This window comes from Oxyura jamaicensis, chromosome 11 (assembly GCF_011077185.1).
Source record: "Oxyura jamaicensis isolate SHBP4307 breed ruddy duck chromosome 11, BPBGC_Ojam_1.0, whole genome shotgun sequence".
Taxonomy (NCBI): Eukaryota; Metazoa; Chordata; class Aves; order Anseriformes; family Anatidae; genus Oxyura; species Oxyura jamaicensis.
Genome location: NC_048903.1, coordinates 18,365,155 through 18,380,543, shown reverse-complemented (window position 1 = coordinate 18,380,543; position 15,389 = coordinate 18,365,155). Strand labels below are relative to the sequence as shown.

The following is a 15,389-nucleotide window of genomic DNA, read 5'->3' as shown; positions in this document are numbered from 1 at the left end:
TTCTTTCTTTCTTTCTTTCTTTCTTTCTTTCTTTCTTTCTTTCTTTCCTTTCTTTCTCTCTCTCTCTCTCTCTCTCTTTCTCTCTTTCTCTTTCTCTCTTTCTCTCTTTCTCTTTTACTCCATTTCTTTCTCTTTCTCTCTCTCTTTATTCCTTTCCTTCTTTCCTTCTTTCCTTCTTTTTCCTCTTTCCTTCTTTTCCCCTTCCTCCCTTTCTCTTCTTTCTCTCTCCCCTCCGCCCCTGTCCCACATCCATCCCTTGTTCCTTCTCCATTCCCTTTCCCTCTCACCCTCCCTTCCTCTTTCTCTCTACCCCTCTCTCCCCATCTCCCTCACCCCAAACCCTTCTTCCCCCTCTCCTTCCTCCCCATCCCTCACCCTCCGGCTCCTCTCCCGGAGCACAGCTCCGGCTCCCACGGGCAGCCGGTGCCGGTGCGGTGCTGGACGGCCGGTGCAGAGCCCCCGGTGCCCCCTGGGGGGCAGCACACGCCGCGCAGTGCTCCCGCCGGGCAGGTGAGCGCCCGCCGGCACCGGGCAGCGCCGAGCACCGGCACCGGGCAGCGCCGGCACTGGGCGGCGGGGCCGGGCCGGAGGGAACCGGGCTGGGAAAATTCCCCGACGGGCGGCACCGTCGGGGCTGAGGCTCTCGGCTCCGGGACAAAAAGGCAAAGAAAAGAATTGGGAGGCAAAACCGGGGGGAGCTTAACTCGGGCAAACGGCGCTTGCCGGAGCCCGGGAGGGGGGGAAAGAAGAAAAAAGGGCCATGCCCGGGGGGCGAGTGCTTGCCCCTGCCTGGTGCCTGCAGGGATTCCTCTCTTCTCTCCCCCCCTTTCGGAAGCATTTTTTTTTTTTTTGTAACGCTTTTTCTTTTTTTTTAAATTATTTTTCTTTTTATTTTTTTTTCTTCCCCGCGGTTGAAGTTCGGGTTTTTGTGAGCTTGTTGTTAGTCTCTCTAAAGTTCCCAGCTGCAGCGAGCAAAGCCCCGCGGCTGCTCCTCGGTTTTCTGTAGCAATTCACCTCGGGGTAAAGTTTTCAGCTGAGGAGAGGTAAGATTCAACCCAGCTTATTTCTCGAGAGCGGAGCAGGCTTCTAGGAAGGGACAGCTCTAGGACGCCGCAGGACGGGGTTGCTTTGGTCAAGCTTTTGCAGTTAAAAATTGCTGGCTTTTAAAAAGTGGCATTGTTTAAAAAAACCCGGGTGCTTATGTATGCTTAGAAAACGCCCCAGTTTTTTATGAGAACTATGATTTCTTTGAAAACCGAAGATGAAAATGTGAAGTCGTTCGCAAATTATTCCAGAAAAAAAAAAAAAAAGTTGTCTCGTTAGTCGTAGATTAACAGAAAAATATAAGCAGATCTCGCAGAATTTAGTATTTCTTTCCCCCAAAAAATCTCTTGTACGTTTGCGCAGTTGATGAAAGCCTCCGGCTAAATTTCCGTTTATTTCCATCAAAATTGAATAACAATTTCGAAGCGCCCGACGAAAACTTCCCGAACCCTTTCCCGTCGCGGAAAAATATTAGCGGTACCTCCTTGCAGGGGAGCTCTCCCTGATTTTTTATTTTTTATTTTTTGGCAATCGCAAAAATCCTTTCCTTTGGTACGAAAAAAGTCGCCGACAATCGCCGGCCCCGCAGCGTTCCCACGGCCGCAGCCGGCTGCGGTCTCGCCCCGTCCGCGGTGGCTGGAAGCGGGACAGGGACATTTCAGCCAGCAAAATCCGTCTCTGGCTTTGGGGGGGAAAAAAACAAACTATTTTTTAAAGCCTCACGGTGCCCCACAGATCGCAAGGAGGGAAAGGCGGAATTACAGGGCGAGAAAGAAAAATAAAATAAAATAATAAAAAAATCCCCAGAAATCGGCTCAGGAGCAACCGGGCTGGGAGAAGCACAGGGAAGGAGCCCCGCCGAGGTGTCAGCGAATTCACTCCGGTCTCATCTGCTCCCTCCGGGCTCGAATCGATTTTGCAGTGACTATTTTCGTGGCCGAGGAGGGAGGGGGGAACTGGCTCTTTCCCACCTTCATGTCTCCTCTCGGTCAGCCCGGGGCACCTCGCAGCAGCAACCCCAAGCACCCGAGTTTACACTTGGCCACCATGCGTCCCTAATTGTCCCTCTCTGATTGCCTCTAATGAAATCATTAGAGAAAGGCAGAGGGGCGGATTTCACATGCACAAGAAAATCCGCCTCAACGGCCGGAACGAAAAAAGCCACCTAAGAGCACTGGAAAAACTAAAATCCCCCCTCAAAGTGTCCCGGAGAGGCTGGGGAACCTCTGAGCCCCCAGGGACGAGGCCCGGGGGGCATCGGACCGGGAGCGGGGGGCAAAGAGGGGACAAAGCGGGGACAACCCGGGGGCCGCGTCCCTTCGCTGCCGCCACCGGGGAGGGAACCGGCGGCCTTCGGCGGATCGAGGCGGGGAGCCACGGGGCTATTTCACAGCGAACAAATCAATCGAGGCAGGGGCAGAGCCGGCCGGCACGGAGCGCGACGAAGTGGGATGCCCAACCGCGGTCCTGGGGAGCCACGGGGCTGGAAATGGGCTTAAAAGTTAAAAAAAAATGGGCTGGTGGAGTGCGGGCGGAGGGCGAGCAGGGAGCCAAACGGGGACCCTTGTAATGAAATAATAATAAATAGTAATAACAGTAGCAATAAAAGGTTAATACATAAATAAATATATATCAATAAGAACAAATTATTTTAATAAGAATGAAACATTTTATTAAGAATAAAGATACTTTAATAAGAAATAAATTAAAAAATAAATAAATAAAAAGGGGGGAAAACCTCTATCTATAGGTTTGGATATATGGATTAAAGCACGGCCAGGGTGGCCGCGCGCGTGGGTGCGCGCGCCCGCGCGCCATGCCCGGCGCGCCACCGCATCCCGGGGCCGCCCTCCCATTGGCTGCGGCGGCGGCGGCGCGGCACGCCATTGGCGGGCGGCGGCGGCGCGGGGCGGGGCGAGCGGGGAGTAAAAGCGCGGCGGCGGCGGGCCGGGGTTTGAACGCTGCGCAGCGCGGCCGGGAGCTCGGCGGCTCCGCGCACCCCTCGCCGCCCGCCGGGAGCCGCCGCTGCTGCTGCTGGCTCCGGGAAGAGTTCGGGCGGTTTGGTTGTCAGCAGAACTGGGTTTCCGCAAGGCTGCTTTTTCTTTCTTTTCTTTTTCTTTTTTTTTTCTTTTTCTTTTTTTTTTTCTCCATTTTTTAATTTTTTAAGATTTTTTTAAATTTGATTTTTTTTTTTTTTTCCCGCGAGAATATCGTATTTCCCCTCCCCTCCCGTCGGCATCCCTCTCCGCAGCAGTGCTTGCTGCCGCCGCGGGGCACGGCTAGGTGTGTAGGTCAGAATCACAGTCATAAAGAGGGAGGGAGAGGCCGCCAGAGACCACCCTGCCCCCGGCGACCCGAAGGATGCTGCTGCGGCGCCGCTGCTAGAGGACACGCTGGGATTCAGCTCGTGTCCGGGACTCGCTCTCTCCCTCTCTCCCCTCTTTCTTGCTCCGCAGAGGGGTCCCCGCTGAGGGTGAGGCCCTTCCACCCGCGCCCCTCTTCCTCCTCCTCCTCTCCCCCGCGGCTCCGCTCCCCGCGGGCAGCCCTCTCCATGATGCAGGCTCGCTACTCCGTCTCGGACCCCAACACCCTGGGAGTGGTGCCCTATTTGAGCGAGCAGAACTACTACCGGACGGCGGGGACGTACGGCGGCATGGGCAACCCCATGAGCGTCTATTCGGGCCACGCCGAGCAGTACGCGGCGGGCATGGGGCGCTCCTACGGGCCCTACCACCCGCACCAGCCCGCAGCCCCCAAGGACCTGGTGAAGCCGCCCTACAGCTACATCGCCCTCATCACCATGGCCATCCAGAACGCCCCCGACAAGAAGATCACGCTCAATGGGATTTACCAGTTCATCATGGACCGCTTCCCCTTCTACCGCGAGAACAAACAGGGCTGGCAGAATAGCATCCGCCACAACCTCTCGCTCAACGAGTGCTTCGTCAAGGTGCCCCGCGACGACAAGAAGCCGGGGAAGGGCAGCTACTGGACCCTGGACCCCGACTCCTACAACATGTTCGAGAACGGCAGCTTCCTGCGCCGCCGGCGCCGCTTCAAGAAGAAGGACGTGTCCAAGGAGAAGGAGGAGGCCCGCGAGAGGCTGCTGAAGGAGCAGCCCAAACCCCCCGGGCTGCCCGGCTCCGAGCTCCCCAAGGAAGCCTCCTCCTCCTCTTCCTCTGCCTCGGCTCCGGCCTCCGAGAAGAAAGTGGTGATCAAGAGCGAGACGGCATCGCCGGAGCTGCCGGTGATCACCAAGGTGGAGACGCTGAGCCCGGCCAGCGGCGGGGCCCTGCGGGACAGCCCCCGCAGCGCCGCCTCGCCTCCCGCCGCCTCCCCCGAAGGCTCCCTGCCCGAACATCACCCCGCCGGCAACGGGCTGCCGGGGGGTTTCAGCGTGGAGAACATCATGACCCTGCGGACTTCCCCCCCGGGGGATCTGAGCCCGGTGAGTGCCGCCTCGGGCCGGACGGGGGCCGCAATGCCGCTGGGCTACCCGCCGTCGGGGCAGCCGTCGGGTTACAGCGCGGCGTGCAGCCAGGCGCTGGACGCTAGTGGGAGCTACCACTGCAGCATGAGGGCCATGAGCCTGTACAGCGGCGAGAGGCCGGGCCACATGTGCGTGCCCCCGGCGCCGCTGGAGGAAGGCCTGGCCGAGCACCCCACGGGCGCCCCATCGCCCCTGGGCGCCCTGAGCCTGCCGTCGGGGCAGGAGGGAGCGCTGGGAGCCGGGCATCCCCACGGCGGGGGGGCGGCGCAGCCCGCAGCCTCGTGGTACCTCAATCACGGAGCCGAGCTGAGCCACCTGCCCGGGCACACTTTCGGCACCCAGCAGCAGACTTTTCCCAACGTCCGGGAAATGTTCACGTCGCACCGGCTCGGCATGGAGAGCGCCTCGCTCAGCGAGCACCAGGTGAGCAGCAACTCCGCCTGTCAGCTCCCCTACAGGTCCGCGCCGTCCCTATATCGCCACGCCGCCCCCTATTCCTACGACTGCACTAAGTACTGAGTAGCCACCCCCCCTCCCCCCCTCCAGTTAGGGCAATCCTCACAACAAAAGCCCCCCCCCCGAAAAAAGGGGGAAAAAAAGGGGAAAAAAATCGATAATAACAATTCCCCCCCCAAAATCAAAAATCAGGTGAAATAAAACCACACCAAACCCTTCAGACAGACCTCACAGCCTCGCCGTGGACCTGCGAGCCACAGAGTTGGGAGATCCCAAGCCCCCCTTCCTCCCCCCCTCCCCCCCCCTGGGGGGTACAGAAATGCCAGTAAATTTTACTTGAAAGGGGGATCTCTCCTAAAAAAATAAAATTAAAAAAATAAACAAATTCTATATATATATGTCTATCTAAACAAAGTGGCAAATTTTATATGCTAAAGTATAGGGGGTCTCAGAAAATAAGTTATGGACCAATATCGCAACGACCATTTATACGATTTTAAAGAAAAAAGTATATAAATATATATATATAAATATATGTCCTGGGTATTTTTTAAGTTCTTTGTGCTGTAAAAAATGTGTGGATTTCTAATCAGGCTAATTTTCAGAGCCATTAATATAATATTTAAAGTTGAGTTCACTGGATTATTTTTGTCGTGCCCAACGATTCCTAACTTCCAAATTAATGACAAGTGATTTCTTCTTCTCTGTACAATTATGCAATAGAGTTTCTTTCGTTTTAGAGCTCTTCTTTGCGCAAGACGAGGAAATAATTTATTTTTTGCTGGTGGATTTTTTGAAAGAAAAAGACAAAGTATCTGATACTTTTTTATTATTATTTACGATGTGTGATGTTTTGTATAATAGATTTCACCTTGACCATTCCTAAGGACTATTTGCTTTAACCTGCTTCAAAGTTCGTTTGTCTTATGTGGTCTTAATTGTTGTACTTACCTTAAAATAAATCCATGCTGTTTTTTCTGCTCCAAGTCTGGCGCTTGTGTGTGTATATACGTGTTTTTTGCAAGTTTTCTCCCTCCACCTTTCCTTCACGCAGAAAAACGTGGCACTCGTTGTTTTTTTTTTTTTTTTTTTTTTTTTTTTTCCCTCCAAACCAAGTCCTTTTCCTGCAGTCCGAGGGCTCGTTCCGATTATTTTGGGGGCTGTTGGGTGCTGTGGGGCCGCTCTCCCTCCGCCCCAGCCCCTGCAGCGGGGCATTTCCCAGGCCCCAGGAGTTTCGGATGTCTGCCGCTGCCTTTCCTCTTGCCCTGTCCCCGCAACCTAGGCCTGGGTTCCGCTTTGTAGCTGCTTCCCCACGGGGGGGCAAAAAAAAAGAAAAAGAAAACCCCAATTCCCCTCTTTTAAGGAAACCCGAAGGGCTGCGATCAGGGGCGGGTGAGAAGAGCTATCGCTTAAACCCCAGTTCGCCGCAGAGTCTAGAAATAATGCGGGAAGTTCATTTAGGAATCGTTTTACAGCTTTTAAATCCCCTCCCGTCTGAAGGTTTGCATGGGTTTGACCTTCCCTTTATCTACCTAAGCCGCTTTTAGGGTCGGCTTTTTTTTTTTTTTTTACCCCCCCCACCCCCCTACCCCAGAACCAACCTGTTAAAGCAACTTCAGCCGGGAGGCAGCGATGCTAACGGCATGCTGCTGGCTTCAGAGGGGAAAAACTCCTTTTCTTTACAAGGGGTTGCAAGCCCGGCTCCTTGCCCGGCTGCCGGGGCCGCTTTCCCTTTTCCCCCCTCTGCCACCCCCCTGTCCCGTGTCGCCGTGGCCGGGTCGTGGAGCCCTTCTGCTCGCAGGAGGCTGTTAAAATGGATGACATAAATTGAGTTTGATCGGGTACATTTCGCATGCGCTGGAAAGCTGGCAAAAGGCACAGAAACTCTCGGTTTGAAATGAGAAAAAATGTCCGACACTCACTTGATCTGTATTTTAAGGAACATTCTTGTAAAACTCTTGCCCTTTTTCCTGGCTCTCAGAGGGTAGTCTATTTTTTTTTTTTTTTTTTTTTTTTTTTTATTAATAGCAACAAAATCCAAAGAGCTATTTTAAAGAGGAAGAAGGTAAAAAAAAATAATAATAACAAAAATATAAAGCGGGGGAGATGTCTTCCCCGGCTTCAACCCTCTTTCCCCGCAGGCTGGGGAGCAGCGGATGGGGGCCTGCCCTGCTCTGTCCTACCCCCCCCCCCCCCCGTGCTGCTGCTGGACAGTTCCTGGGGGACACGGAGGGGCCGCAACAGGGTTTGGGGGTCCCCTTTTACCCCCGACGGGTTTGGTTTTACTGCCTCTGCCCCGTCCCGGCGAGGGGCAGCCCCGACGGCAGCAGCAGGGAGGGGGGCAACCCCCCCAGCCCAGCCCGTAGCTTCCCCCGGTGCCCCCCGGAGCTCTCTGGGTTTTTCAGGGCGAGCTGTCTTTACACCGCCACTAACAGCCGATGTCGGCAATAACCCTGGAGGGACGTAAAGAGGGGGAGAAGGCTCTGCCCGGTGGGGTGTGCGGTGTTGCCAAGCTCTCTCCCCCTCCCCGCCGTGCTGCCATCCTGGGGCGGCAGGATTTCAGCAGCCTGGCAGAAATAGAAAAGCCCTCTCGGAGGTGCTGAGGGCAAGGAGCCCGGGAGCTTGCTTCCTGCAGGATCAGGCCTTCCCCCAGCCGGGAAGAGCATCCGGGGCAGGGCGGCCTCCCGGCTCCCTTCTCGGAGGAGGCTGGGGGCTCAGGACCCTTTGTGCCCCCCCTGTGTCCTGGGGAGGATGAGGGGGGGGGGGAAATCAGACCTCCTCTGCCCCTTTCTCCGAACCCCTCGCCTTTCCGAGGGGAGCGCTTTTTGGGCTCATTTTGCAGGCGAAACGAGGAGCGCGGGGCTCAGGGATCTTTCCGTGGTTTCATTTGGAAGCTGAGGTATGGGGTTCCATGCCGCGATAGGTGTTTGTCGCGACAGGTGACTTCAGCCCGGGGCAGAGGGGAAGGAAGAAAGGAGGGAGGAAGGCACAGGGCAGCACCTACGGCCTTGTGACGGCCCTGATTCGTCTTTTCCCACCCCAAATAATCCCCCACCACGTCTTTAGGACAACGTTTGCAGCTGAAGCACCCCCAGAGCACCCCACAAGCAGGTTCGGGGGCCAAGCTCAGCCCCAGCAGGGCCAGCTGAAGCTGAAGGTTGCCCCGGGACGGGGCCCAGCGTGGTTCCGGGCAGCGGATGAGGATGGTGGATGGTTTTTTCTTGCTGCTTTGCCATCAGCCTACGGTTTTGCAAACCCTTCTGAGAGCCCAGACAGCTGCGGGGCTCGGGAGGGGAAGGGCCGGCGGTTTCCCAGCTCGTCCCCACGGCTCTACCGGGAATGTCCCCATGCTGGCGGTCACCGTGCCCCGGCCGAGGGCGCCTTTCCCAAGGGCTGCAGGACCCGGTTAAAACTCACTGCCTTTAGGAAAGTCCCCGACCTCTGCACAGGCCCGGGCACGGAGCTGTCTGCCTTCCCTCCACGCCATCCTAAATCCCCTAGAGCTCGGCAGGGCGCCGTGGGAACGAGTCGGACAGGAGCTCTTGGGACAAGGCCTCTAGGTCTTTTGTCACTTTGGAGGGGACTTTGCAGACTCTCCACACCAGGCAGTGAGGGGCCAGGAGATAAAGAAACATACCCCAAGCTGTGCCCATTTCGAGCGACCTTGCAACTGTACAGCCCCGAGCACCCGGGGCGAGGGGTGGGCGCTTGGCTGCGGCTCGGGGCTGCTCTCATCTGTCAGAAGGGGGAAGGGGCTGAGGCAAGGGGCTGGAGCAAGCCGAAAACCTCTGGTAAATCTACGGGGTTTAACCCCTTCCGAAACCGCTCTGCCAAGGGCTGGATGGACCCGGACCCTGCGGCGGGGCGGGCCGCAGAGGGAGTGGGGAGCACTGGTTTATTTATCCCTGTTCCCCACAAGTATGGGCTGCGGAGGGAGTGGGGCGCACTGATTTATCCCCGTTCCCCACTGCTATGGGCCGTGGAGGGAGTGGGGAGCACTGATTTATCCCCGTTCCCCACTGCTATGGGCCGTGGAGAGAGTGGGGAGCACTGATTTATCCCCGTTCCCCCCCGGTATGGGCTATGGGGGGAGTGGGAAGCACTGATTTATCCCCGTTTTCCGCTGCTATATTCTGTGGAGGGAGCGGGGAGCACTGATTTATTTATCCCCCGTTCCCCACCATTATGTGCTGCGGTGGGAGCGGGGAGCACTGATTTATCCCCCGCTCCCCCGGGATCCCCGGGCGGGAGCGCTCCTCGCTGCTGCTTTAAAAGGGGCCTGTCAGCTGGAGAGGAGGGGAAACACGTCCAGGAGCGCCTCCGTCGCCAGCTCCGCTTTTCTTCCGTTCAGGGGGAAGAACAACAACAACAAAACAACAAAAATCCCTCTCCGCAGCGTTGCTCGCTCTTGTCCGCTCGCTTCCCCCGCCACCCCGCAGCCGTCAGAGCCGCCTCGGCTGCGGGCACGTCCGAGGGCTGCTCCTGGGCAGATAACGCGGAGATGCCGCTGGCAGGAGAGAGACACCAGGCAGCACATGGGCTGGGAAGAAGGAGCAGACAGAAAAGCCGCATCCCCGCCTCCAAGGATTTCCTACCGCAAAGAGGGGGAGAAGAGGGGGGGAAAAAAAAGGAGGAAGCAACAATTTTCCTTGGGGGAGGGAGCTCGGGAGAGCCCGCGTGCCCGTCTCCTGCCGTCCACGCGAGTATTTATTGTTTTAATAACCCCTGTTTGGAGTGGCTTGGGAGCGGGGGGACTCCCCGAGGTGTGGCTGTGCGGAGCAGGGGGGCGACGACCCTCGGCCCCGGCGTGCAGGTGAGAGCAGCCGGGCTCTGCATCATCTCTCCTCGCTGAGGATGCTACCGGGAGAGGGGAGGGGGGAGACTGCCCGGCAATGCCCCACTGTCGAGGCGCTCCTCCCTCCGAGCCCTCCTTCTGCTTTGATTTATTTGGGCTTTTATTGCATTTATGGCACTCCGGATGGCGTGCCGGGGGCCGGCGGGTGTGCGCGGCGCGGGGGAGGGATGCGGCGTTCCCGCAAGGGCGGTGTTAGTGGGGTGGGTTTAGTCTCCCCCCTCTCCTTTTCCCCTTCCCACCTGCCTGGGACGAGCCAGTGAGCGGGAAGAGCCCCCAGCTCCGCTCCCCGACGGAAGCCACCTCCCTGGGCAGACCGGCTCCGCATACCGGGCTGGTGATGGATCGTTTGTGGCCCCATAGCAATTCCGTTAGTTTTCTGCCCTTTGGGGGAGGGGGGGGGGGGGGCAAAGCGCCCGCTGCATTTCTCGAGGAAACGTCAGAGGTGGGCGAGAAACCCGACGGGAGGAGAGGGGGGGCACAGCCAGGACCGGGAGGTGCAGGGGACACCCCGGAGCCCGATCTTCATCTCATTCCCTGTCAGGTCGCTGCAAGCGGGTTTTTTCTCTCTGAACGAGTCTCCAAGGAAGGGATACCCCCTGGGTCAGATCTTGTTCCCCTCCTTAAATAACCAGGGAGGGAGCATCTCCCGTGCTGGCGTTCCCTCTCCTGAAACCCTCCCTTTATTTCCACGGCCCTATAACGGGGGGGCACACACACCCATACACCCCCATCCCCTGCCTCCTCTTCCCTCCCCCGGAGAAATGATGCTCCACCGCCGGCTCTAACGCAGGGCTGAGCCGCGGTGGCCTGGGGAAAGAGCCGACACCTCCTACCGCATCAGAATACCTCAGGGCTTTGGATTAAAGCTGTTACATCAGTAAATTAAAAAATAAAATAAAAAATAATAAAAAAAAAACCAACAACAGAAAACACAGACCCAAACCTGGACGTTTATACAGAAAAAGAGCATCACAAATTCCTAATGTAAGCACCGGCCAGCTGTGTGCACTTGTAAAGTTGTTATAATCCCCCTCCTTGTTATAAACAGGAAAGTACATAATATAAAGCAACAGGCCCGCATTCACAAATACTGACCCTCCTCCCCGCGCCTGCCAAATTCCCCTTGTCTGAAGCTCGCTGCAGCCCCCGGGCGTCTCTCCCTGCTCAGCCCATGCCCGCACGGCGCTCGCCAGCCACGGGGGGGGCCAGGGCCGGGCCCGGCCTCCACCCCCAGCCGGTCCTCGACGGGGAGGCTGCGGCCTCCGGCCCAGAGCCGCTCCGCACCTGGCCCCCGCACAGAGCCCTTCCTCCGGCAGGGAGTCCCCTGCTCCTTCCTCCCCTCCGCAGCGCTGCTTTCTCCTCTCCTCGATCCGGCTTTCTTCCTTTTCTCTCCATTTTTTAAAAATATATTTTTATTTTTTTGGTTAATGCTCCCGTTTTCCTGCGGGGATCCTCGCCCGCTCCTCCCCGAGCTCCAGCAGTGCACATCCTGCTCTGCTGTGTGTGCTTACAGCGTCAAAGGGTGGACGTGATATTTCAAACATCAGATCAGTGCGTTTATATATTGGGTGCCCGGAAATTTTTCCAAATAAACACAGCTTGATTCGACTTGGGTGGGCAGACTTATCAACAGACTAATTCTATAAACAAATGAAGGAATAACCCGGAGACCATTGGCTGGTACCAGCAAGACACGTGGAGAGAGCTTGGAGTTTTGTAGCAATGAAATTTTAATTAATGTGGGTGGGCTGAGAACACAAACGACTGTTTATCAGAGACAATTTATTTTCCAGTGCTAAGTCAACATATAATAGCAAACTTACAACAATTATTTAACTTCTCCCCCCCCTCCTTTGTTTTGGGGGTTTTTTTTTTTGTTTTTTTTTTTTTTTTTTTAAGAGCTATGAAGCAGGGACAGAGGCAGAGCGAGCTCGTTGAGGCAGGGCTGGGATCTGAGCTCGCACAAATAGCTCCCCGGCGGACTCGCCCCAGGTTCCTGCCCTGCCCTGGCCCTTCGCTGGGCTCCGAGGGGGAAGAACCGGAGCTCCACGCCCGCCGGCCATGAGCCACCTCTACGGCAGCCACCTCTCCCCCATGGGCAGCCCGTCCATGCTCTACCTCCCGGCCGCGCTGGGCTTCGCCCCCAGCGGCGCTCTCTCCAGACAGGACCCCCCTCAGAAGCCCCCCTACAGCTACATCGCCCTCATCGCCATGGCCATCAAGGAGGCTCCGGAGCAGAAGGTGACCCTGAGCGGCATCTACCAGTTCATCATGGACCGCTTCCCCTTCTACCACGACAACAAGCAGGGCTGGCAGAACAGCATCCGCCACAACCTCTCCCTCAACGACTGCTTCGTCAAGGTGCCCCGGGAGAAGGGGAGGCCGGGCAAGGGCAGCTACTGGACCCTGGATCCTCGCTGCTTGGACATGTTCGAGAACGGCAACTATCGACGGAGGAAGAGGAAGCCCAAAGCCGCGGGACCCCCGGAGGCTCGGAGCGGTGCCGTGCCCCACGACGGCGGCCACCCCGACGAACCCAAGCGGGCCAAGGGGAGCGGAGCGGGGCGCAGCCCGGCGGCGGACTCGGGCGACGAAGGGGCTCCGGGAGCGGCTGCTGCTGGTGGTGGGGGAGAAGGGGTTGCCCCCGGGGGACCCCCCCGCTGCTCCTCCGCCGCCGCCCCCCGGGCTCCCGCCGCCTCCGGGGGGCCGCCCGCCGCCCCCCCGGCTCTCAAGAGCGGTCCTCGGGGTCGCAGCTTCAGCATCGAGAGCATCCTCGCCCAGGGGTTGCGGCAGCCCCCCCCCGGGGCCGTCCCCAAGGCCCGGGAGAGCCCCGTCGGTTGCCTCGGCGGCTCCCTGGTCGCCAGCGGGGGCTTCGGGCCGGCCCTCAACGCCTCCCTCATGCTCGACTCCCAGGTGCACGGCAGGCTCTACCACATCGGCATCCCCTTCCTCTCCTGCTTCCCTCTCCACTTCTCCGAGGCTGTATTGAATTTCCAGTAGGTGCCCCCCACCCTTCCAGCCCCCTCGCTGCTCGCTGCGAGGGAGAGCCCGGACTCGGACCTCGCCAAGCGGGTAAAAGACCAAAAAACGCTCTTAGAGGTGACTCAGGATTTCAGGGCATTTTCAAGGCACGTCTCGCTGCGGAGAGCTCCTTAGGGATTGCTTCTCCCCACCCCCCAGCCCCCCCCACCAGATCGACTGCGCAAGGTAAAGCGGTTTTCTTTTCAACTCGGTGGCAGAGGCACAGAGAGAGCGCATGGGGGGGGTCCCACGCTGGCCTCCACGCCCTGCCAGCTTTGCTCTGCGGTTTTTGCCTTTATATCCACCACGTTTCTTAGACCTGCTTTTTGCCACCCGCCTCTGGTCTCCAGTCTTCGTTATTTTTTTTTTTTATTTTTATTTTTCCTTTTGAAAACCCAAACCACGCCTTTTATTCCCATGGAAGGGGGCTGAGATTTGCTTTGCCGTGTGTACCCGTGGGTGCCTGCTGCCCACCATTGCTCCTGAGATCAGCCCAGCACTCCGAGTGGGTAAAAGGCAGGTAACCAGAGTAACCGGAGCTGAAACAAGCGCAGATAAAATAACCCAGGCTCATTCTGCGCAGTCCTGCTTGCTTTGACTCAGCACTGTATATAACTCAAGGCGTTAGCACAAGCTGTTTTTCCTGCCCAGCACTTGTGCTTCCCGAGTATCGCGACAGTGATATCTCACTTCTCTCTCGCTCATGTGGCCGTGGAGAGGGGGCACGGATGAGCAAACACGTTCTGAACGTGGAGAAGCAGCCCGTGTCCCTGGGTGCCTGGGATTGGTTGCTTATGACCAAAAAAGACTGAAGCCGGGTTGTGGAGGCTGGTCTTGGCATTTTGAAGGAGCTGTGTTAACAACTCGGACAACTACCAGGAAAAAAAACAACAACAAAACAACAGAAGCCATCAACTACATTTCTCAAAGTTTTCTTTTTTTCTTTTTTTTCTTAAAGAAGGAAAAATCAAGACTCTTTAGGAGCAATCAGGAATATATATATATTTTTTATTTTTATTTTTGCCATGATAGAGGCTTTCTGTATATTAATGGATAAATGCCCTTTTGAAAAAAAAAAAAAAAGCCTATATTCTCAATTTTTATTATGAAACCAACCTATATCCAATAAAAGCATTTGGTCCAGGACCGTGGCTGATGTGTTGTCACACTCCCCTCGCCTCGTGCAGCCTGGTGGACAGATGCTGCCAGGGGGGAGGTAAAAGGGGACCGAGGAGAAATACAGGGGCTTGGGGAGTGACCTGTTCCTCGTGACCGTGATCATGTTTCCTGAAGTGATTCTGTCTCTCTCCTCCCTCCATCCCACCCCTTCTCATGGCCTTACCTGGGCTATGGAAGTCTGGTTTCTCAGGTGAGCTGTGGGTGAGCTTTTCCAGAGGATGGCCGGCACCTAACACCTCTCCTGCCTGCCTTGACGTTGGACCAGGAGCTTAGTGGGGCTCAGATCAACACGAAGCAAAGAGCTCCCAAGTGGGGAAGTACAGAAAATCCCTGAAAGGTGGGAATGGTGCGGAGTTTCCCAAAAGGAAGATGCTCACATGTGGATCCCTGGGCAGACAGATACAGCTTTTTGCAGGCGTGTGCCAATACCCTAATTGAAAAAAAAAAAAAAAAAGGAGAAAAAAAAAAGGACAGGGGGGATATTTATATAGATTTGCAAGATAGACAAAATAACATCCACTATATGCTTCCTATTTCTGGCAATTTCTGTTTAAATAACTGTTGAGTCCATTTTTTAAAGATATGGTCAGGAAAATCTTGTGATAGTGAAGATGTCACTGCCTGCTCAGAGCCACTTGTGCCCCCACCATCACCTACAGAGCTGGGCACGTGTTGGGAGGGTTCATCAAATCCCTTGTCCCTGCAGTACCACTCCTGTGTAATTACAGACAGGCACTGGAGTGAGTTAAAAAACCAGCAGCCTTACCAGGAGGGTTTGAACGAGCCCTGCGGAGGCTGGGTACTAACATCACCCACAAGAAGCAGCAAGGGCAGGGAGATCAGGGTTAGTTCTTGTCCAGGGGTGCCTTGAGACCACCCACCATCTCTCCCCCCCCAGCTGCTTACACGTTGTAGGACTTGGTTATGCATGGGAAGTGAGGGGGGAGGTGGTTAATCCTGCCTCCGAGGATGTGTGAGGCCAGGTCTCCATCAAGCTCCTGAGATCAAGCTCCTGAGCTTGGTCCTACAGTGGAGATGCTGGATCCTTCATCTCCATTCAGCCTAGCCCGGGGAAGGGTTTTGTCCCCAGAAGTTGGCTATTTCTACCCTCAGTCAAAAGGCAGTTTATGGACAGAAAACCCTTTTTCTTTGTGAGTGAAGCCCCTCCTGACACACAGCAGATGCTTCCACCAGCCCTGGGGAGAACTCTCGGATTGAAGCTGCGCAGGGCATGGTCCCTGGGAATCTGCATGCCTCCAGGGTATGCTGGCAAGTGGCCACTTGCTTCTGTGTGCACAGAGTGTGGGGACAGCCACATGCAAAGAAAAATCCACTAAAGCTCCC

The 15,389-nt window shown here is 56.3% G+C and overlaps 2 protein-coding genes across 3 annotated transcripts; both read left to right on the top strand.

Annotated features, from left to right (window-relative positions):
* The first annotated feature begins 2,946 nt into the window (after positions 1 to 2,946).
* Positions 2,947 to 5,976, top strand: FOXC2 (forkhead box C2). The gene has a single exon (XM_035337009.1). The coding sequence runs from the start codon at positions 3,596 to 3,598 to the stop codon at positions 5,051 to 5,053; it is 1,458 nt and encodes a 485-aa protein (XP_035192900.1). The 5' UTR covers positions 2,947 to 3,595; the 3' UTR covers positions 5,054 to 5,976.
* A 1,886-nt stretch (positions 5,977 to 7,862) lies between these two features.
* FOXL1 (forkhead box L1) lies at positions 7,863 to 13,259 on the top strand. Of its 2 annotated transcripts, none has more exons than XM_035336372.1 (2): positions 7,863 to 7,889; positions 11,745 to 13,259. In XM_035336372.1, the coding sequence occupies exon 2, from the start codon at positions 11,907 to 11,909 to the stop codon at positions 12,843 to 12,845; it is 939 nt and encodes a 312-aa protein (XP_035192263.1). In that variant the 5' UTR covers positions 7,863 to 7,889; positions 11,745 to 11,906; the 3' UTR covers positions 12,846 to 13,259. The 2 variants fall into 2 exon arrangements, with proteins under 2 accessions (XP_035192263.1, XP_035192262.1); XM_035336371.1 differs by lacking the exon at positions 7,863 to 7,889 and adding an exon at positions 9,230 to 9,803.
* The last annotated feature ends 2,130 nt before the right edge of the window (positions 13,260 to 15,389 follow it).